Here is a 22,642-nt window from a genome sequence, read left to right as displayed (position 1 = left end):
CACTTCCTTCAATAAATAGTTTTGGGAAAACTAGGTAACACATACAGAAAAATGAAATCATCAATTATTTCACATAGAAAAATATTTTAAAATGGCTTAAATGGGGCCGGAGAGATAGTATGGAAGTAGGGTGTTTGCTTGCATGCAGAAGGATGGTAGTTTGAAACTCAGCATTCCATATGTTTCCCCAAGCCTGCTAGGAGTGACTTCTGAGTGTAGAGCTAGGAGTAACCCCTGAGCACTGCGAGGTGTGACATAAAAAAAAAATAATAAAATAAAATAAAATAAAATGGCTTAAACATTTAAATATGTGGGCTAGAGAAATAGGTAGGGTGCTTGCTTTGTACACAACAAATTCAGGTTTGATCTCTGACAATACAAATGGTCCCCAGCCCCACCAAGAATGATGTTCTATATAAAGAATCAGGAGTAAGTAATGTAGGTGTGGCCCAAAAACAAAACCAAAAACAAAAAACTAGATGTGACTTAAAATTGTAAAAATCCTAAGAAAAATTTAAGTTAAAAATTCCTTGATGTTTGGGCCAGAGTGAGAGTGCAGTTTATTTTGCACATGGCTGACCCAGGACAGACTTTGATTTGATGCCCAGCATCCCATATGGTCCTCCAAGCCAGGAACAATTTTTGAGCACATAGCCAGAAGCAACCCCGGAGCATCACGGGTGTGGCCCAACACACCCCCAAAAATCCCTTGATGTGTCTGGCAATAGTATTCTGAATATAATTTTAAAATCACAGGAAACAAAATCAAAACCCCCTATATGACTATATCTAACTAAAACTTCTTACATGGCAAAAGAAATAATCGATAAAATTAACAAGCAACCCACAGAATAAAAGAAGATAGTTGCAAGCAAACCTCCATCTGATAAGTGGTTAATACTCAAAATAAATGTAAGTGATTCAAATAACTCAATAGTGAAAACAATTCAATTTTAACCTGAGAAGATGCTCAACTTTCTGTCATCAGGGAAATACAAACCAAAACCATAATGCACTATTTCCTCCTTCCTATTAGAATGGCTCTTCTTAAAAAGGCAAAACAGATGTGGAGGGAAGATATGGAGAAATGAGAATCCTTATGACTTGTTGGTGTGGTTGTAAAAGGGAAAGCCCACTAGATACACTAGAATGGGAAAAATTAACAGGACCACAACGTTATTAAACATTGATACTTCTGCATCATATTTTCAAAAATAAAACACTATCTGGAAGAGAAGCTATGTTCAATATTTTATTGAAGCTTTATTCATAATAATCAAGACATAAAACAACCTAAGTGTCTGTCTACGGACTAATGGTTAAGAATAGCACACACCAACACACACACACACACACACACACACACACACACACACACTCATAATTACTCAATCATGTTTTTTTTTTTACAAAAGGGAAGTTCTGCTATTTGAAGAACAAAGATGAACCCAGTGAGCATTAATCTAAGTAAAATAGGGCCGGGCGGTGGCGCTAAAGGTAAGGTGCCTGCCTTGCCTGCGCTAGCCTTGGACGGACCGGACCGCGGTTCGATCCCCCCGTGTCCCATATGGTCCCCCAAGCCAGGAGCAACTTCTGAGCGCATAGTCAGGAGTAACCCCTGAGCGTTACCGGGTGTGGCCCAAAAAACCAAAAAAAAAAAAAATCTAAGTAAAATAAATTGAACCAAAACAAATAAATACTGAATGATATTAAAAAATGGTCTGACATATGAAATCTAAAAGTCAAACTCCTAGAAACAGTGTAATAATCTTACCAGAAGCTAAGAGCGGAAGTAATTATATTATTCAATGGATACATTGTCCACTTTAAGATAAATACTCTCCAGAACTAATATACAGCATGGGACTACAGTAATAGCTTTGTATAATATATTTAAAAGCTGTTTAAATAATAGATCTCAGTTGCTTTTGCTACATAGAGAAAAGGCAATTATGTAAAGTAATTGAATCCTTGACTAACTTGACTAAGGTAATCATTTTGCACTAAATCAAATTGTAAGTAAAGCAAATTGTAATATTGTATGTTTTAAAGTAATATAGCATTATTTAAGTTATATCTCAATAAAGCTATAAAATGTTTTTCAGAATCATTTATTAGTTTATACTTATTGCATATTAAATTATGGATGAAATTAATTCAAATATTAAATTAACATTAATTTAGCATATGTCTACTCTGTTAATGCAGTTATTGGAAAGTACAGTTATATATGTAACTTCATCATATTTGTATTGGACAGCACTACTTAGATAAAGCGAAGCCCTTTTGCAGAAAGATCAACATTTAAAATGGCATTTAAATTGAAGGGGGAAAAGGAAGCTTGGTATAGAATGGGAGAGAAAAAGTGGGTAAATAGCTTGCCTTGCATGGCCAATCTGATTTAGAGTTCCAGTATCACACTGAGTACCTCAAGGAGCAATTCCTAAACACAGAGCCAGAAGTAATCCCTGAGCACTATTGGAAGTGGCCTAGATCCAGCCCATAAAAAAATAATCTCATTATCATTCACTTTGAGAGCTTCAAGTTTTCTTGAACCTATGTGGAAACACAATTAAAACTATGTATACTGTGATGGTTTGTTTTTGCCATAATGTTTTTCCATTTTTGAAGTATTTTCAAAATTTTAAAATTTTATCACAGGTTATTTTTAGAATATTTTATTCTAAAAATTATTTAAATTTTGTTATCATATTGAAAAGTTAATTTTGTACTTTCAAGTAATAAGAAGACTCAGGTTATGAATGTATAGCTGTACATTTAAAGATGATAGAATGGAATTAACATATTACATCTTCTTGAATGGTTGTTTTTTGAAAAAATTTTATGTTAACTAGCAATGAGTTTTTTGTTATTTTAAATACATTAAAATATTTTAAGCTTCTTACTTTTGATTTTAATATGCACAATGCATAAAGATGTATAACCTAAAATGTTGCTCTTTGAGGTGTTTGATAAGTTTTAAGAAAATAGAGAACATAAGAACCATTGATTGAGAAGATAGATGGAAACATGTGAGACAGCAAAGAGGACTGAGTGATTAGGAGGAAAGCCTAATTAGGAGGAGCATCACAGACAGACATCAAAAGAAGAGAGTACAAAGTCCGAAGGAGAAGCTTGTTAAGTCAAAAAAAGAGAATAGTAGAGGAATGGGTGAAAGATGACGCCTATATTTGTCCTCTGAGTTATACATCTTCATAATCCACTAGATTGTTGACTCAAAGCCTGCCAAAACCAAAATCAACACATACATATCCAGTTGCTTTAAATATAGTCCCCAAAAGTATATTCTTAGCCATGTTGAGCCTACATGTTTTGCATATCCCACAAAACTTACAACCAACACTTACAAGTCATGAGTAAAACAAACTACGTGGCTGTGACGATGATGTCACAGTACTGCGGTTACCCTGTGGAGCTTTCTAAGAGCCATCTCACCTGTTATGGTATAACATTACCAGCACAAGTAACTCCTAGCTCCTGGGTATGGCGAGCTTCACCCTCCAGAAAGTTCCCTTGCCTATCTCCCCTTCTGGGTGGTTTCTACCTCTATTAGTGGGAAGGACCTGCGCTCTCACACAATCTATCCATCCATGTAATGAAGTTAGTTGTCTGATACTATCATTAGCTAGCCGGTCATGATTTTTCCTTTATCAGCCCCACAGAGAGCATGGCCATAAATAATGACTGACAAATAAGTAACAGGAAAGGAGCTGCAGAATCCACTGTACAAGAGATACCATGACCTTGACAAGTTAGACAGAGAAGAACTGTTGGATTGGGTAGAAAAGTGACAGATATCACAATATCAACAACTTTCCCAAACCAAAATGAAAAGAATTAATATCTCTACAGGAAAAGATAATCAAGAATAAAATGGAAAGCCAGAGATATGGCATAAGAGGCAAGGTGCATGCCTTCCATGTAGCCACTTTGGCTGATTTTAGTTCAATCCCCGACACCACATAAGGTCCTCTGAGCACTGTCAGATGGTTACTCCTGACACAAAATCAGAAGCAGCTCCCTGTGCACCCCCAAATAAATAAATAAATATAATAATAAAAATAAGAGAGGCACGGCTGGGCTCAGAACACTCCACATGCCAGGATTTCTGGGTGTGTTTGACTGGTATGTTGGGGGCTCTGGGCAGGACAGCTAGCCATAGGCCCCCTGGGCTGACCACTTAGTCCAGGGAAACAAGATCTTCCCCACACCAGGCAGGTCTTCAGGGCTACACCTGGTTAATCGGGCCCTGGGGGGAGGGGGTGAGAAATTCCTCCCTATGCATCCAAAAGCTACAGAACCGCGTGGGGGCTTGTGCCCCCGCGCGTACTTCATGTATTGAGAGTATTCTTTATTCTTATGTTATGTTTTGCGTATCCTGAATATTCATTTTTTATTCTGCCCTTTCACACACCCCTACAAAGCTCTTTTTTACTCCTTAACTCTCTAACCCCCCCAAGCGTCACTAACCTACATTACTCTTTTTAACTTCAGTATTATACAGTCCTAATCACAGACCAAAGTCATGCATTGTGTGTAACAACCCTAAACTGTTTCAAGATACATAAAATGGACACGTATTTCTTTAGAATATTTTGTGTTCTTTCTCTGACAGCTATAATTCTTACTAAATGTTGTCTTATGCAGTGACGATTCTAACCACTTTTTATCTTCTCTTTTTGAGCTGTTTCACAAGGAATTTTGGTGAAAGAGTCCCCCAGTTTAATGCTTATGATTGAACCATATCATGGGAATCGTTGGAATTGTTCTTATGGACCCCATATGCTCCAATAACACCATGTGGCATTGCTCCTTTTTTGCATAGGTACATTAAAATGGGAAAATACTATACATACAAATAAGATCCTATCTAATGGAGATTGGAACACACAAATCTTGTAGTGCAAAGGGACCTTACACCCTGAACATTGACATAACAACCTGGCACAGACCTCTGAAGAAAGGGCATTTTCCATTCACCCCTGAACCAGGGAAGCCATCCACAAAACATCCAGGCTGGTCTATAACATCACCTGGAAGAAATCCTCTACCACGGAAGACCCTACACTGCTCAGACATCGACCTGCTCAAAAGAAACTTCCCTTAACACTGAGAAGACTTAACAACAACAACGACCTGCTTACAGGACAAGGCTCCCTGCATTGCCCTTTGATTGTGAGGTGAAACGAGAGGACGCTCCACATCCTGACCTCAATGTAGGATATGAAGATTCCAGGATCTTTAATACAGAAACATAATACCAACAACAGAGACTGTGTGGAAAATAAAAGTGTGTTGGCACTACAGACAGTGTCTTGGATTGGACGATCTAGCTTGCCTGGAGCCTAGAGTTGGTCTTGTGCCAGGAAACTTCAGGGGTTGGGTCTCTTTGTATTTAGGCCAAGGTTATTTCTTTCCATGTCCCTCATATTTTGGTGGGCCTATGCAAACAACAATTGCCACTCCAACACCATTTTTACTGTGCTCCTTTGACTCTAATCCTTAAAAAGACCCACTTAAAATTTGAGGTTAACTTAAGCTAATATGCATGTATTTGGAAAATGTAAAAAAATACTATGCCTGTAATGTTTAAGGAGTTACGTATGTTTTATGGCTTTAGATTGCCTTGTGTGCTGTTAAGAAATATTATAATGTGTTACAATCTGGGGACTTGAGGGACAAAGTAATTGTACATGGATTCTGTCTTATTTATCTTAATGTTCTTTGGCTGAAATTTCAAAGTTAAGATATCAGCAAGGGGACTTCTGAGAATTATCTTATGGGTGATTGTCCTTCCACTGTAACTTTACCTTGTCCTCTTTCTTTGCATTCTTGTTCTCATAATTAAAAATAAAAAAATTAATAAAAAAATATTTGGCATAAAAAATAATAATAAATATCTTGGGGCTAGAAAGATTATACATGGATTGCATGCAGCTGACACTATTTCAGCCCCTGGAGCCTACAGGTAGTCTTCCAAGACCCACCAGGAGTGATATGTGAGCACAGAGTCATGTGAAAGCCTTGACAACAGTAGTACAGCCATAAGAAGCTAATTACTTATACAAATATCATAGAATAAAACACCATTTCTCCAAGAACATATATGCATATAAATATGCAGAAAGGAGAAAGACAGAAAGCGTGATAATGAATAAATTTTGACTATCTCTGATTGGGGACAAAGATGGGGCAAGGGTGTCAAAGTGGACTTTAGCTTTATCTCTATATTTAATAATATATTCCTATATGGTGTATATAGGAATTTTTTTTGCAAACAGTGCATGAGAGATGAAAAAAAGTGAGATAGCAAATACAGGTAAGTTTCCAGAAAAGTTTGTTAAGTTAAATCAAGAGTCAGAGAGATAGTACAGGGCATTTGCCTTGCATATGGTAGACCCTGATTTAATTCCCAGTACTGCGTATGGTCCCCTGAGCACCATCAAGAATGTCCCAAGGCAGAACCAGGAGCAATCTCTGAGTACTTCCAGGGATCACCTCCCTCAACAGGGAAGAAAAGAGTAAGATTTGAAGCACACTGGGGAATCAAAAGAGGATTTTATGAGTTTTATTGTTATGGCTTTTTTGTAATGGAGATGTTAAAGATTGCTAAGCCTTAAATGATGAGGGTGATGGAATAGAGATAGAAGTAATGGTGTTTGGGGGACAGTGTAATATTTGAGTGGAGGTGCTAGGGAGAGAGCTCAAAAGTCAGTGTACCTGCCTTGCTCATGGGAAGCTGAATTTGATCCCGGAGACCACATGTCTGCCACCAAGTCCTACTGGCTTAAGCTCAGTGCTCTCAAACACCACACATTCAAGCTGATCATTGAACCCTCTAGCCTGGGCTGCTGAGTATGTCAGAGACTGGTGCCTGGACCCTCTTAAGAACTTCCTGAGAGCTCCCTTCATTCTCCTGAAAAAAAGAAAATGAAATGGAAAGAAAGTGTGGAGCACTTGTCTTTGTGTTGGGAAAGACTGAATGTCTGTTCATAATTTTGAGTAATAAATTAAAAGAAAATAAGTGACCTCGGTGCACCCACAGTTAATAATTTTATATGTTTGCTAAGGACTTCATCCAATGGCACATATGTCATCTATATGTACATCCTACTCCTATTCATTTTAAAATTCTTTTTTTTTTTAATTTCGGGCAATACCCAGTGGCACTCAGGGGTTACTCCTGGCTATGCACTCAGAAATCACTCCTGGCTTGGGGGACCATATGGAACTCCCCAGAGTTTTAAGTCTGTCCTGGATCAGCTGCTTGCAAGGCAAATGCCTTACCGCTGTGCTATAGCTCCAGCCCCCTTATTTTACAATTCTAACAGATAACACACCACTCCAATTAATTTCCACAGCATTTCATGATTTCTCTAATAGGGTTGTCTTTTCAAATATGGAAAGCACAATAAATAGCTTATTTGTTCAAATTAATATCTATTATAATTGCAATTTAAAGAAAAACATCTACAACATAGTTAAAAGTCATCCTTATCTCTACAGACTAAAACTTACACTGATATTCAAAAAGCCTGAAGAATCAAGTATGATGAGGGAGTAGGGGGGAAAATCAAGTATGAAATACAGCAGTAGAATTATTTTCTAATAAAAAAATAGTCCTCTGACTTAATTAAGGTGCTAGAGAAAGGAAAAAGTATTGGTCATGATGCCAAATAGCAAAGAATCCTAAAACAGTTCCAAGTCTTAAGGATAGGGGAATTGTGTAGAGTGAGTGTCTTTATATTACTCCCATCTGTTTAAAACTTGTATGATTCCATTCCTGAGCTCCACATGATCATTCTGAGTGCACAACAAATAGAATGTGACTGAAAATACCCTAGATCAGTGACCAGAATAGCAACACAACAGGTAAGACATTTGCCTTGCATGCTGCCAACTCAGATGCAATCCCTGGCACCCATAAGATCCCCTGAGTCCACCAGGAGTAATCCCTGAGTGCAGAGCCAGGAGTAATCGCTGAACACTACTGGGTGTGGTGCAAAAACAAATAAACAAAGAAAACACCCTAGATTGGTTAAATGTTATTTCAACAATAACATCAGAATTATACCTTTGCTGTTGTACTATTACTAAGCCAAGATAAATCTCAATACAGTGACTACACAGCTCAGTTTATGGATAGATTAGTGATCAGGAGGTAAAGCTAGTTCTCCTAGAAATTTTTATTCATTAATTCTCTCACTAAGATGGGAGGATATTTAATGAGGAGATGATAGGTTTTTTTGCAGCTAAATTATTTTAATCACATACACTACCAATGCTAGTATAATATATGCCTTGGAAAAAATATAGTCCATTTACATAATAAACAAAACATGCAAACAATATAATCAATACATTTTGACTTTCCTATTGCTAAAAATTGTGATCATACTATGGAACACACATTAAATATTTAAAAATCAGATTCTGGACTTTGAGAGTTAAAAGGGCTTTTGTTCAGCAGTCTCGGTTAGAATATAGCAAAAATAGATACGTTACATGTTTCACAATAAATCAAAAGTACTCAATACTTCAGTAAGATTGTGATCAGTGGATACCTTAGGCCAGAATCTTCTAACATACTCTTATGTCTACTATTATAAGCTAGTATTGTTCTAATTATGCCTTTTTCCCTTCTGTATTTCTCATGCTTGGCTAACTGGTATTGCTGACCAGGAGAAATTGCCCTATTCAGCTAGTTAATTCCCAGATTCCCACATTCTGCTGAATGTGAATCTTCCACATGCAACAAAACCTCCACCTACTTTTCTTTTTCAAAGCTCTTAAACTCAGGGCCCCTACTTGACCTAATCACCCTAAGGCCAAGGCCACAGGCAACTAAGGTTAGCTTTTTTTGCCTTGTGTTCACCAAAATTACCCAAATAATCTCATCCCTAGCATGTTGGCCCTGCTTTGAATACACTTTCCAGAAACACAGTCAATATGGACCAGTGTCTTTCCCTGGCTCCCACTGCCCCACCTAACCGTGGGACTTCCCATATGGCTCTGGGTGACACACTGTGTCTACTGACTCTAGGAATCCATAGATTAAAAAAAACTCCCCTTTACAAGACTCTATGTTTTGTCATACCTGATTAAAAACAAAACCTGGCTATATTTAAACAAGTATCCACACTAGTGGGGAAAAGATTGCATCTATCAATCAGCAATAACAATTCCTAAAGAGGAGGTGTGTAGGTTGGCAGAGAGGAAGGGGAAGAGAGATACAGCCTCCACCAATACCACTCTGACAGATAATGCCAAATTGTCTACAGGCAAAGTGTTACAAATCTAGGTCAAAATGAGAAAACTAAACAGAATATGTTAGATTTTTACGAAGGTCAGTTCATGCATTTTTTTTATGAATAGCTCTGGTGCTAAACTGTTTTATATAAAATGCTAAACATTTATGAGGAAGTATTACATAAAGTTTTTTTTAGTATAAATATTGATAGCCCTTAAGTTGTTCCCAAAACTAATTTTTGAAATTTAGCTACAGTGTGAACTTCAAAATCTGAGACCTTGGCACTGGAAACTGGTAAGCGGTTAAGGGTTTGGGTCTTCAAATCAATCCTCAAAATTCAATTCTAATAAAGAAGATTCAATGGTACATGGAGTCATGGAGTGGCCAATAGCAATTAACAATCCTCTGCATATTTCACAAGAATTGAAGGCAAGTTTAAAATATATTAATTGTATGCAAGTTTAAAATTTACATAAATTATATATGTTTAATATATATTTAATATATATATAAGTGGAGCTATACCATGGACATAAGATTCCAACAAGGGGGTATAATGACTCACCAATCCACTAGCCCTAAAATTTCATGTCTGTCTGTATCCAGCCATTGCTGTGGTTAGTATCACCCACAAGAAGGACTTGGCTCAGGCTGGCATAGGGATGTTAAGAAAAAGTATGAAGCTTATGAAAAATATTGTAGAAGAGATAGGATGTAGGACAATGGGGATAGCTATCTAGCAATGAAGAGTAGGAAGATTTATTGAAACAGTATCAAATAAAATGTTAGAGAAGATAATCTATGACATCAAGCCATGACTAACAAAAGCATGCTGATAAACAGAAAAATCATTATGAAGAGCTTGCTGAGCACTCAACAGAGAGGACTTTGTGTTCTCTTGTTAAACACAATGTCACAGAGTGTCAACTTCAGACAAGGTTACTCAGTGAGCACTCTGGGGAAGACAGAAAATAAGATCCTTCCATGTTCACACCTATTGAAACAAAAGTATCCACCAAATCACAAAATGCCACAGATGCCCTTCTAACTAACAAGGGCCTGCTGTTTCTTGGTCCTTCACAGATTATTTCGTTTCCTCTACTCTGCTCTTCCACAGCTAGCTGTATTGGGGCACAGGGAAACTCAGTGATAAGAGTTTAATCTCTGGAGCTGGTGAGAGCACAATGATAGGGTGTTTGCTTTGCACATAGCCATGATCCAGGACTGACAGTGGTTCGAATCCTGGCATCCCATTTGGCTCCCCCGTGCATGCCAGGAGCAATTTCTGAGTGCAGAGCCATGAGTAGTAATGCCTGAGCACTGCCAGGTGTAGTAATGCCTGAGCACTGCCAGGTGTGACCACCCCCCCAAAAAAATAAAGAGTTTAATCTCTCATATCAATCCAACCAGCTCTGCACAGTGAGATTTCCCAATGCATATTGGGATACCCAATAAAGCTCCCCATCATGGACTTTGGTGGAGCCTTAATAGCACGGGCAAACCACAACCAAGTATGGCAACCCAGGGAGAGCACAGCTATTAGTTCAAGCTCTGTAATCAAGTGTGTGCAATTCCCAATCATCACCATAGAGAAGGTGAAGGGTTGATTTACTGATTTATTGAAATATCCCATCAGACTCATCCTTACTTTCTGAAAACACACAGAAAGTATAGAGAAAGTCTTCATTTTCTTTGGTCCTCTCTTTCCCACAAGTCACACAAAGCCCTTATCACTCAGTTGCTCTTTTACAAAGGTGCCCCCATGGTTTACCAATGCATTCACTCTCATAGTAACCAGTGACCACAGAAGGCCTCCGATAGAAACTGGACATTATCAAGAAAGTGAAAAGACAGCCTATGAAAAGAGAGAAGATATTTGCAAATCTTCTATCTTATAAAGTGCTAGTATCCCAAGCATATAGATAACTCCTACAACTCAACAACAAAAACACAATTCTCTTTTGGAATAGGCAAAGACATTTCTTCAAGAACATATACATAGGTCTTAGAATATGACATGTTTTATTAGTTCTCCTCTAGAAAACCAAAAAACATGATTACAATCCTCCATTGGAATGGAGAGTGGGTTGAATTTAAAACAAGTTTTTTAACCTATATACTATCTTCCCAGCCCTCAACAAAAACCTGTAAATGAATATTATTTGTAGTATTATGTTTAGCAATCTAAAGTAGAAGCAATTCAAAAATCCATTAATGGGATTATGAGAAAACAAAATATGGCAAATAAAATGTCATCTAGTGATTTAAAAAGAAAGGATTTGATATTGCTACAAAGTGGATGGATCTAAAAAACATACAATGTCTGAAAAGCCAGTTATCAAATAACACAGGTTGTATTTTTCTAGTTACATGAAAAGTCCAGAATAAGCAATTAAGAAGATGAAGAGAAGTAACAGGAGAGAAGGAATCAAGAGCATGGAGTATATTTGTTAATGGAGGGAAATGGTACATATAGCTCTGTTCACACTACAGTCAACAACACTGAAAACCTGAGATCCAAAACACAACCACCAAACTTTAAAACATACTTTTCAAGATGGCAGGTTTAGTGGCAAGATGGAACTTTTAAACTATGGTAGAAGGAAGATAGATGACACTGGTGGTAGGATTGGTGCTAGACTATTATATATCTAAAACTTAACTATTAGTAACTTTGTAAATCACAGTTCTTAAGTGCAGAATAGGCAAGCGCTTGGAGATAGAAAGCAAATTCATGATACCAAAGACTGGATGAGTGACTGCTTAATAGGAGATTTGAGTGGTGGGGATGTAACTCAATAATACAGTACTCACTTTGTATGTGCAATGTCTTGGGTTAGATTCCTGGCACCACAAAAAATAAATAAGAAGCCCTGTACATAAATGGGAGATTTCATTCTTGGATGATGGAAACATTTTAGAATTAGTTAGTAGTGATGACTACACAACATTGTGAATGCACTAAAAGCCACTGAAGTGTACCTTTTAAATTAGTAAAATGAAATTTTATTTTATGAGAATTTTGCCTTAATTAAAAAAAACAGATTTCTTTCAGAACCTTGAATAGCAAAGTATAAATGAGAGAAGGAGCCTTAAAGATTTCCAGCCCATTTGATGAGAAGTGGGTCAGGTACTATGTAGTATGTACAGCAGTGAAAGACAGAAACAAAAATACAGGCTGGACTCCCTGAGTACTAAGCCAGGGGTCTCTTCACAAAAGCTGTCAAGAAATCAGAACTTAAGAATCTTATCTATATGTCTCATAAACAAACCCCAAACTACTTTCAAGATGTTTCCATTTCAAGGCTGCATTTATATGCACCTCTTGACCTACAATACTAGCCTTTCCAAGGCCACACAACCAATTAAATTCAAGTATTTATGTTAAGTGGTTTGCTTTTATTATTTTATTTTTTGAATTTTGGACCAAAGCCAGCATTGTTCAGGGATTACTCCTGGCACTACACCCAGGAATTACTCCTGGAAGTGCTTGGAGGACCAAATAGGATAACAAGGATTAAATCCCACAGACATCTTACAAAGCTAGTGCCCTACTCATGGTTTCTGATTCTCTGGCCCTGATATTACAATTATTGATTGTGTTCTCCTGATTTGCATTCCCTCTGATTTACATCAAGAGGGAAAATTACATTGTCCTCATTGTTTTAATCTCGGAAAATCATGTCACATTGTATCAAAGTTGGTTTCTGTTCCAGTGATATGTTTAAAAAAAGATCAGCCATTTATGATGTATTATTAAAAATGTATCCTAAATCCCTCTTATAAATGGATTAAAAAGAGAAGTTTGCAGAAGAAAACATCAAAAATATTGTCATTTAAAACCATTTCTTTTTTTCTTTTTTTTTAATTTTTAGGTCACACCCTGTGATGCTTAGGGGTTATTCCTGGCTTTGTGCTCATAAGTCGATCCTGGCTCGGAGACCACAAGGGGCATTGGGGGATCAAACAAAGGTCCGTCCTAAATAGAGGCCAGAGGGATAGAACAGCAGCAGAGCATTTGCCTTGCAATCGCCCACCCAGAAGAGATGGTGGTTCAAACCCAAGTGCTGCCGGGTGTGGCCCCAAAAACAAAACAAACACAAAAAGAAAATATTTCTACAGTAATTTTTTGAAGTTAAAAAGAGAATAGTTAACTAATAGATAGTTCAGTACATGATACTCAGTAAGTCACACAAACCTGGCTGGATTCAAGTCCATCTTTTGATTTTCAATTAGCAAGTTGCTATGCAAGTGTCTTTTCATTCTCCGTAAAATTTTTTTTTGAAAAACCAGGGTAACAATAATATCTATGTAGTAATGTGTCCTAGTATTGCTAAAGAGCACATATAAAGCATTCATCAAAATGTGTCCCCATTAGAATATATAAGTTTACTATTCTATGAAATACTTAACCTGCAAAATCAAATAATACCTTTAATTTTCCTATGTATTTCTGGCAGTGAAATTGAAAGAATGTTGTGTTGGTAGAAATAGAAGACTGAGTAAGTGAGAGAAAGGTGATCAAATATCAAATCCTTATTAAAAAATAAGACCTTAGGATAAATGCATAAATATGAATAAGTCTGTCTTTTCACAAAAAAAAGAAAAGCATATATCAGAAGTAAATAAGGAAATCACCTCTACCTGAAAAGTTGTGGCTAATTTTTAAATAACTCTATATATCTAAAATATAGGATCTATGATATATACATATACCCTGTAGTTATGTAGTGCTACATAATAATGTTTTTCTGGGATAACAGTGGTTCTTTTAGGCAGTGAAAAAACCTTCACCTATTCTTAAGCTCCATGATATGAAACACTTTTGCTCGGGACCACTTTTTCCATCTCAGAATAAAGAGATTAATTCTGATAAATTAATAATAATGTTAGAACTCTTTTGAGCACTGGCATTCAATGATAGACAAAATATTCAAATCAATGAGGAATTGTGACTTTCTTAACAAAGTAGAGAGAAGCACTTACCCACCAAAGGACCATAAGAATATCTGCTGTGTCCTTACCAAGGGTAGCAATGGTCTAGTGAGTGACTACATAACATTCAAGAGGTGACTGCAGATGCTGCCTTTGGAAGTTCATGACAGCCACTGTGCTCATTCCTATCCATTAGGCAGGATGACATTAGAGGATAATGGGTCCTCAGGGGTTTTCTTTGACTTGAACCTTCAGCCCCAGGATGAGGTAGTGTATCTCGTCCAAACACAACCTTCTCACTTCTTCTTGAAACACTTTCATTGCATATGCAGTCACTGAGCAACTACTTTTTCTTTTTTTTTCTTTTTTCTTTTTTTTTTTTTGGTTTTAGGACCACACCCGGCGATGCTCAGGGGTTACTCCTGGCTGTCTGCTCAGAAATAGCTCCTGGCAGGCACGGGGGACCATATGGGACACCGGGATTTGAACCAACCACCTTTGGTCCTGGATCGGCTGCTTGCAAGGCAAACGCCGCTGTGCTATCTCTCCGGGCCCCAACTACTTTTTCAATCATCAATGACTCATTAAAATTTGGGGCCAGAGAAATATCACAGTGAGTGGGGCATTTATTTTGCTAGCAGCCAACCTAGTTTCCATCCCCAGCATCCCATATGGTCCCTTGAGCCTGCCAGAATTAATTTCTGAACACAAAGACAGAAATAACTCCTGAGAGTCATTGGGTGTGGCCCCAAAACAAACAAACAAAAAACCAAGTAACTATTCTAAGAATATTATTTCTACCTATAAAGGAAAGAAATTACACATTCTGCAACATGGTTGAGCCTATACTTAATAAAAATAATTGAGTGACAAAAAGATACATATGCATAATTCTACTGATTTGAATACTCAGAATAGTCAATCTCACAAAGACATTAAGTAAAACTGTGATTTCCAAAAACTAGAGGGAAGTGGGGAATGAAGAAAATTGTTTAGTAGGTTCAGGTTTCCCAGTTGTTTTTTTTAAGGGGAAAGAGTTCTATTTACACAATACTAAAACAGTTGATATTAAGTCTACATTTTTAGATAATTATGTTTTGTTTTGTTTGGGTATGGCTTTGGATCATATCAGCAATGCACAGAGGCCAATCCAGCACCTGTCCAGCTCAGTGGCTACAGGCAGATTTTCTACATGCAACACATGTACACAAACCTTTTAAGATCTCTCCAACCCTGAAAAGCATATTTTATATTGCCTTTTGAGTGATAGGATTTGAGGTGCTCCCAGAAGTGCTCAGGGACTGCTTCTTGTAGTTCTTGAGGAATAATAATTGGGGTCCCTGGTCAACCAAAAGTTAGCCAAGTGCAAGACAAGTACCTTATCCCCTGTACTATTTCTACAGTCCCCAATTAACTTCTTGGTTTACAGGGACCATCCCCAACAGTTTTCAGTTGTCCTTTTGCCATTCCCTGTGATGCTCAGCCTAGTAGTGAGGGCCTAGCAGCTAAGTGCACACCTGATGACAGCAGGGGCCAGGAAGGAACAGAAATAGAGCTCAGGATGTGTATAGGCCACCACTTTGTGCCAGTTCCTACAATGAATTCTTAAAAATATAATTGCATGATTAATTCAATATTTATTTGAGAAGTCGTGTAACCAATAACTTAAGAAGTGTCACTATTTCATTTTTGACCATTAGCATCCCTTTCTGAGTCTAGAAGGCCCTTGAATTTTTAGAATCTTTAACACAAAAATGTTAATATTTGTTCCCCGCACTTTATTTTTTATTTTTATTTATTTTTTGGGTCACATCCAGTGGCTCTCAGAGATTACTCCTGGCTCTGTGCTCACAAATCTCCCCTGGCAGGCATAGGGGACCAAATGGAATGCTGGGATTCGAACCACTATCTGTCCTGAATTGGCTGCATGCAAGGCAAAGGTCCTTCCGCTGTGCTATATCTCTGGCTGTTTCCCCTCTTTTGAAACAAAACAATTTCCTATGTATCAAATGAGTGCCCTTATTCTAGGCTCCTAGCCAAAGCTCTATCTCACATCCTGTAAGCAAGACATTTATTTTGTTGAACAGGTTAGACTATTATCAAATAAATGTCTCTGGGGAACAATATTTGAGCCTGAACACCACGTAGATTGGCCTCTGAGCACTGCTGGATGTGGTCCCAAGCCACACCCAAACAAAACAGAACATTATATTCATGTAAATGTCTCTGAAGACAAACTATGTACTAGGTATTCAATTTTAGTATTAGGTATTCACATAAGAGATGGATGACATATCACTGGGCTTTCTAGTTAAGATTAACATAAGAATGGAATTTTAATGAGAGAAGAGTGGACAATGGGTAGGAGAGTGATTTCATAATCATCTGCTTTTAGAGGGAAAAATATATAAGGGTTATTACCATAAAGATGGGGTAGGGATACTATTGAATAGTGATAATACAGCCGAGAACTGAGCATCAGGTCAGGAGGAGGTGGAGATGAGAGCACTGAATGGAAGGAAAGGTCAGAAAGCATTGTACGGATTTAGTGATTTTGTCAAGCTAAATACTGACACCATCCTGGAGAGGTGGAAAATAATTAACTCCACTACTCCCATTAGCAGCATGTTTTCTGCTAAGAAAACTATCCATAATTTTTGGGGGAAGGATGTGCATGATCAGTTTCCCTGGCTAAATGGTAATTTTGACTAACTTATACTTCAAACATTTACTTTAAGAAAATTTTGAGATTAAGGACCAACAGGCTCTAGACAATGAGGTCACCAACACAAGCCTACTCTATTTTCATGGCAAGGAAATAGAACAAACCCTCTTTGAATGCCAAGGAGAAATGTGTCTATAAATACAGATTCCATGGAAATGCTGGGGACCCAAGATCCACCCATCTTATCTTGCCCACAGCTCTGTCTCAGGGTCCCTAACTATAATTACTGAGAGGCAGGTAACTGTACCATTTCTTAGTTGAAAACTATGTCATTGTTATTCGGTGAAGTAACCATGATGCTACTCAGTGAAATTAAAATGATGAATCCACTGTTTCTGGAAATCACCACACAATACACATTCATACCCCCAATGCCTTTTCTCTCTCCTCAAGAAAGAAAATTTTAAACCATAGAAGCACTGATCCTAGAATGCTCTTGTGGTTGAAAAAAATATTCCATAGAATGCCACCTTATGTGATAAGGCAAGAAAATTAAAGTTCAGGGAAAAAAATGTAGAAAAGTCTCCAAAAAGCACTCCACGAGTAACTGTCCAACTGAAATAAAGCTGAGGCTTTGTTGAAAATAAATCTGACTGAGATGTTGGTTGTGTATTTCCTCTTCAAATCTCTCCCTCCATGAGTCCTAGATTTACAATTTAGGAATTTCTATTAGATGTGGAGAATGTTTTTTAAAATAAAGTAGCTCCAATAATCAAATATCTAAACATCAAGAAAGGCGATTTTCTTCAACCAAGTGAAAGGTGTGTTTTACATGTGAATTGACTAACTACCACCATTATTGGGGGAGCCATCCAACAACCTCTGCCCTCTAAATTGATTTATGTATTCCTTTCTTCTTTAATGCCCAGGCACCTCATTGCTCCCCTTAGAAACCTTTACACCACCTTCTGAAGATAAGACTATTCAAAGAACCATGTGAGGTATGATTTTTTTTTTGTGTGTGTGGTATGATTTTTGACCCTCAAATGCATTTAAATATGAAAGTATTTATACCCAGCTTTCTGGATAAGTTACATACTAGAAACTTTTTTTCTTCAATCATCTGACCACTTGGAATAAAGGTGAGTTTTTGGATTTAGATTCTTCTGCTTGACTAAGAGTGAAATATTACATACACATGCCCTCCTCTATTGGTATTGAAAAGACCAGGGGAAGGATGAATAAGATCATTCATAGCCCATGCTGGAAAAGTTTGCTGCACTCTTCTTAGAGTTGATCATATAAAAGTCCAAATTTGGAATTCACTATGCCACTTCAAGAAACAGTAATATGTTCTGGTCAGGTGTAACTGTTCCCCGAAGCTTCCACAGTGCACACTCAACCTGAGTGCAGATAAATGTGGAATCAATCAGTAAAGATGGACAGACCGCTCCCAACTACTCTGTACTCTGGAAGCCCCTTAAGAAGAAAGCACGTTGGTATTTCTAACAGCTAGCCTTCCTCGGCTTGACGAGGCACAGCAAACAATGGATAGTCAAATATAGACTCAGCCATGGCCTGATATGTTCACCAGCGAGCATGGGAGAGTAACAGAAGGCAAGTGTTAAAACATTTCACACTGTAATCCATCCGTTAAGATCATGGCTGGGGGTGGGGGACTGCCAAGTATGAAGGTCACCCAGCTTAAAGAAAAAAATAGGGTGTGCGAAATCATTGCACTTGGAACACACACTTGCTATTTGTCAAAGATGACATTTTCCCATGTCAAGGCTTACCCAACTGCCCTCCTTTGTTTCTCTGCTAGACGGTATAGCGGTGCTGTCTTTGACAATCCATTCAGAATGTGAGGTTTTCTTTTCCTTTCCTTCTTAATTAACCCTTTGAACAGAATCAACCCGCTTAGTCCCCCCATCTCCAAAGCGCCGCCCAAATAGCGACCTGGGGAGCGCTCTGGGAAGCCCTGGTTGAGCTACTTAGAGGAACTTTGTTCTCCACATGGACTATTGGGGAGTGGCTGGGCGTGCTGGGCGATTCCACCGCCTCTCCCGGTCTTCTCACGCCGCCAGCGCGCCGACTGCCAGCGGAGCGAAGGGTGGCGAGACTGGAGACGCGCGCGGGCTGGGCTGGGCTGGGCTGTCCAGGGAGGCGCTGACCATGGTGCTGGCCTGGAAGCGGAGAGCGGGGGCGCTCGAGGAGGCGTGGTGCGGCGTGTGCAGGGCGCGGCCGGGAGCGGCCGTCCGAGCCCCCCACCCACCCACCCACCGGCCCCGGGGAGCCTTGGAGAGAACCCTCCGCGGCGTGCTCCGAGCTCCAGCAAAAATAAAATAAAAATTTAAAAAAAGGGTGGGGCACCCAGGCACCGCACCGCTACCCTCAGAAGCCCCCCAGGATTTGAGAGCCACCCCGCCCCAGCCCTCCGCGACCCCCTGCGGGAGCTTCATCCTCTCCTCTCCCCCCAAACCCCACCGCCCAGGTCCAGGAGGTGGATGGCCACAAAGGCTGCTGCCCGCCAGCGCGGAGCAGAGGCAGGAAGGGCGGGGTGCGTGTGTGCAGCTGCAGGAGCAATATTCGAGGCGGAGCGGGACAGCGGACACGCGGGCGGGGACCCTCGGCCCTTTCCCCAACGGGGGAAAGAGCGACCCCCCGCGCCGGAGCTTCCGCAGACCCACCTGGTCGTAGATGTTCTGCAGGGCTTCCTTGCCCGAGGCCCTCCGGATCTCCACCTTGCGGCCCGATTCAACAGATGGCTCCCGCCGGCCCTGCCGCGAGTAGGGCGGCTGCGGGTCGGGGCCCAAGTGGGCGACGTCCCGCTGCTGAGCCACCACCTGCCCCGAGCCCCGGCCCACCGACAGCGAGTCGAAGTCGATGGTCTTGTTCTCCGAGGACCCTTCCACCGGACAAAACATGCCACAGAATTTCTGCCGGGGCTTGGGGCTGCCCGAGCCTAGGTTTTTAAAGAAGGCAGGGACCTCTTCGTCCTCGGCCGCCTTCCCGGAGGCTTTCCTCTCGGCCATGGCGCGGGGGCTGGAGCGGGTCCTCTCCGTCCGTCCGTCCGTCTGTCCGTGCGTCTCCCGGCCTGCGTGCGCCCACCCCCGGGGTTTCTGCAGCCGCGGCCGCCCGCTCTGCCTGGCGCAAAGGGTACAGAAAGGCAGGCGCGGGGCGATCAGAGCTGCCCACCCTCCCAGGCCCTCCCCCTGACCCCGCGTCCCCCGCTCCCTGCCCACGCCCCCCAGCCGCCCAGCGAGCTCCGGCCGAGCGACGGCAAAGTTGGGTGTGAGCGGGCGGCCGCTGCGGCAGCGCCAGGCGAGAGGCTGCCAGTTCCCGGCAGCGGCGCGAGGGGGAGGCGCGGGAGGCACCGCCCGCAAGGCGAGGGAGGGAGGGCTGGAGGGAGAGAGGGGGCGGCGGCGCCCCGCGCTCCGGAAGTGAAGCGGCCAGACCCGGCTCATGGACGCGCGGGGGACCCACCCGCACACCGCTCCGGGCGCCTGGGTGAGTACGGAGCCGGGCACGCGAGTCCCCCGAGTCCCCCACCCTCTCCCCGGGAGCGGCACCCCTGCCCGCAAAACCCCGCGCCTCTCTCCGCCGCATTGCGGAGGGGGTCGTGGAGTGGGGGGGCCCCACGCCCCGCCGTGCTTGAGGGTGCGGGAGGGTGGGCGACACACTGGAAGGTGTGTCGGGACAGTCGGAGACGGGGTCCGGGCACGCTGGCTGCGCGGCGGGTGCGGGCTCAACGCTGCAGTCTACCCGAGGGCCTCGGTGGGAGGCAAAAGGGGGACCCGAAAAGCCCTCCTACACACACACACACACATACACACACACACACACACACACACACACACACACACACACAAAACGGTGAGGGAGTCGATGTCGATGGGCAGATTTGCAGGGAGATTTGCAGATTGCAAATGCAGGGAGTGGGGTTGGCCTAAAGAGTCGCCTGCAAAGTCCAGCCAGGGACTGGGACCGACGGTGCGGACGGGCGCTGGAAACTCCAGTGCGCTTAGCCCCGCCGGCGTGGGAGACAGTCTTGATTTTAGAGTCTTCTCTCCGCCCGTCCCAGTCTATAGAAGTAAATTTAAAAAAGCAAGGAAGGGGAAACCCGGATTGAAACCCACTCTACTTCTTCCACACTCTGCGGTGCTCGGGGCGCCCGCTTCACCGCTTCCCTCCCCCATCCCTGATGCGCACTGCGCCAGAGCCTGAGCTTGAAGTTTGAACTGAGCTGCCTTGCAGGGATGTAGGGGGATTCGCCTGGGTGCCTGCCTTGCGTGGTTGAAGGTAAGGTGCCCGGTGTGACTGAGACCTTGATTGAGACCAAGCTGGAAATCGGTTTATGGGGGGATGTGTAGCCCAGCCTAGCAAACCAGATGAGTGGGCTACCAGAAGGGATTTTGATTTGTGCCCGTAATCGGATCCTCGAGGGTCTTCCTGGCTTACTCCCACCCGACCTCTGTGCGGGTGTCAGAGCCGCCCCCTCCCCGCAGTCTGGCAGAACCCCCGCAGACTTGAAACCCTTCCCAGGGCCACTGGAGCTGGAGGGCTGAATGTGTTCAGTCAGCCGGGTAGGTTTGGGACTTGGGGGCTCTGGGCAATGTGACCAGTCTTCGGGCCTATTGCCCACTCTTCCTCCCCCACCTTCAAGGGATAATTGCGGGTACCGCATATAATTTGATGAACTGCTGAAAATTTGAGACAGCCTGTGAGTGTGAAGACAAACCCAGCATAGAGAGGAGGGGAGGCATGCCCAGATGACAAGAGGCAGGAGGGGAGGAAAAGGCACGTGGATGGGGCTCAGATAGGGCATTCAGCCTCAGCGCCAGCACTAAGGCATTCTGTCTTAGCACCACTTCATTGCTTCATAGCTAATCTAGTACAGTGAGTAGGACTAGGGCGTTTGCCTTGCATGGAGCTGACCCGGGTTCGACACGTGGCATTCCCATTTGATCCCCCGTGAACAGAGCCAGGAGTAATCCTTGAGGGCAGTTAGGTGTGGCCCAAAAAGTGTGTGTGTGGAGAAAAGTGCTTTCTCCACGTGAACTATTTCCTTTTTGTTCCAGTCCTCAGCTTCATCACTACCACTTTCCAGGTTAAAAACAGTCTCTTTCCTTTCCCAGCTTATCTTTATATGAGAAAATACAAGATTTCTGCATCTTTACCATACCCAAATATTTCCATCCATAGTGCACTGTGTATCCACTGTGTATCAAGGACATAAGACAACGTTGCAATTATTTTACTTAAATGTTGCATTACATTGGGCATTTGTTTTGGACGAAGCCACCCAAATAGCCTATGAAGCCTAAGTATGCAGACCTGAGAAACATTGCTTCCTGAGCATTTGATGCCTTCCCCCTCCCCATCTCATTTTCCTCTGACTATTAAGAGTTTGGGTGGGAGGAGGAGACATCTTACATTTTAGAAGAGAATGCCTTGTAAGTGGTCCAGAGTAGTCACTGGGGCTGCTGCTCAGAGTGTGAGGCCCTCCTGCCTACAAGAACATGCTGGGCCCGCAGCACCTTCCTCAAGGACTGGGAGGATGATCCTCAGGAGGAGCAGCCTCCGTGGCATATGGAGCTTCTGGGACTGATCACCCACACACACAGTCTCTTCACCATTTCTGGGGTACACTAGAACTCTTTACTAAAAAAGTCCCACAGATGTGCTTCCTCTTCATTTCCTCCAGTGACCCATTCAGGTTCAAAGAGGATTAAGAAAGTTCCATTTGTAGCAAAGGGGGGAAAACAAAG

At 41.6% G+C, this 22,642-nt stretch overlaps 1 protein-coding gene across 1 annotated transcript in view; it reads right to left on the bottom strand.

Annotated features, from left to right (window-relative positions):
* The window catches only part of DPYSL2 (dihydropyrimidinase like 2), a 143,564-nt gene extending 123,510 nt beyond the window's left edge, over positions 1 to 20,054 (bottom strand). The window contains exon 1 of the mRNA XM_049769447.1: positions 19,562 to 20,054. Within this exon, the coding sequence (XP_049625404.1) occupies positions 19,562 to 19,906 (345 nt within the window). The 5' untranslated portion in view covers positions 19,907 to 20,054. The remainder of the gene's footprint in view (positions 1 to 19,561) is intronic.
* Positions 20,055 to 22,642: the final 2,588 nt, after the last annotated feature.

This window comes from Suncus etruscus, chromosome 3 (assembly GCF_024139225.1).
Source record: "Suncus etruscus isolate mSunEtr1 chromosome 3, mSunEtr1.pri.cur, whole genome shotgun sequence".
Lineage (NCBI taxonomy): Eukaryota > Metazoa > Chordata > Mammalia > Eulipotyphla > Soricidae > Suncus > Suncus etruscus.
This window is presented reverse-complemented; position numbering and strand designations above follow the sequence as displayed.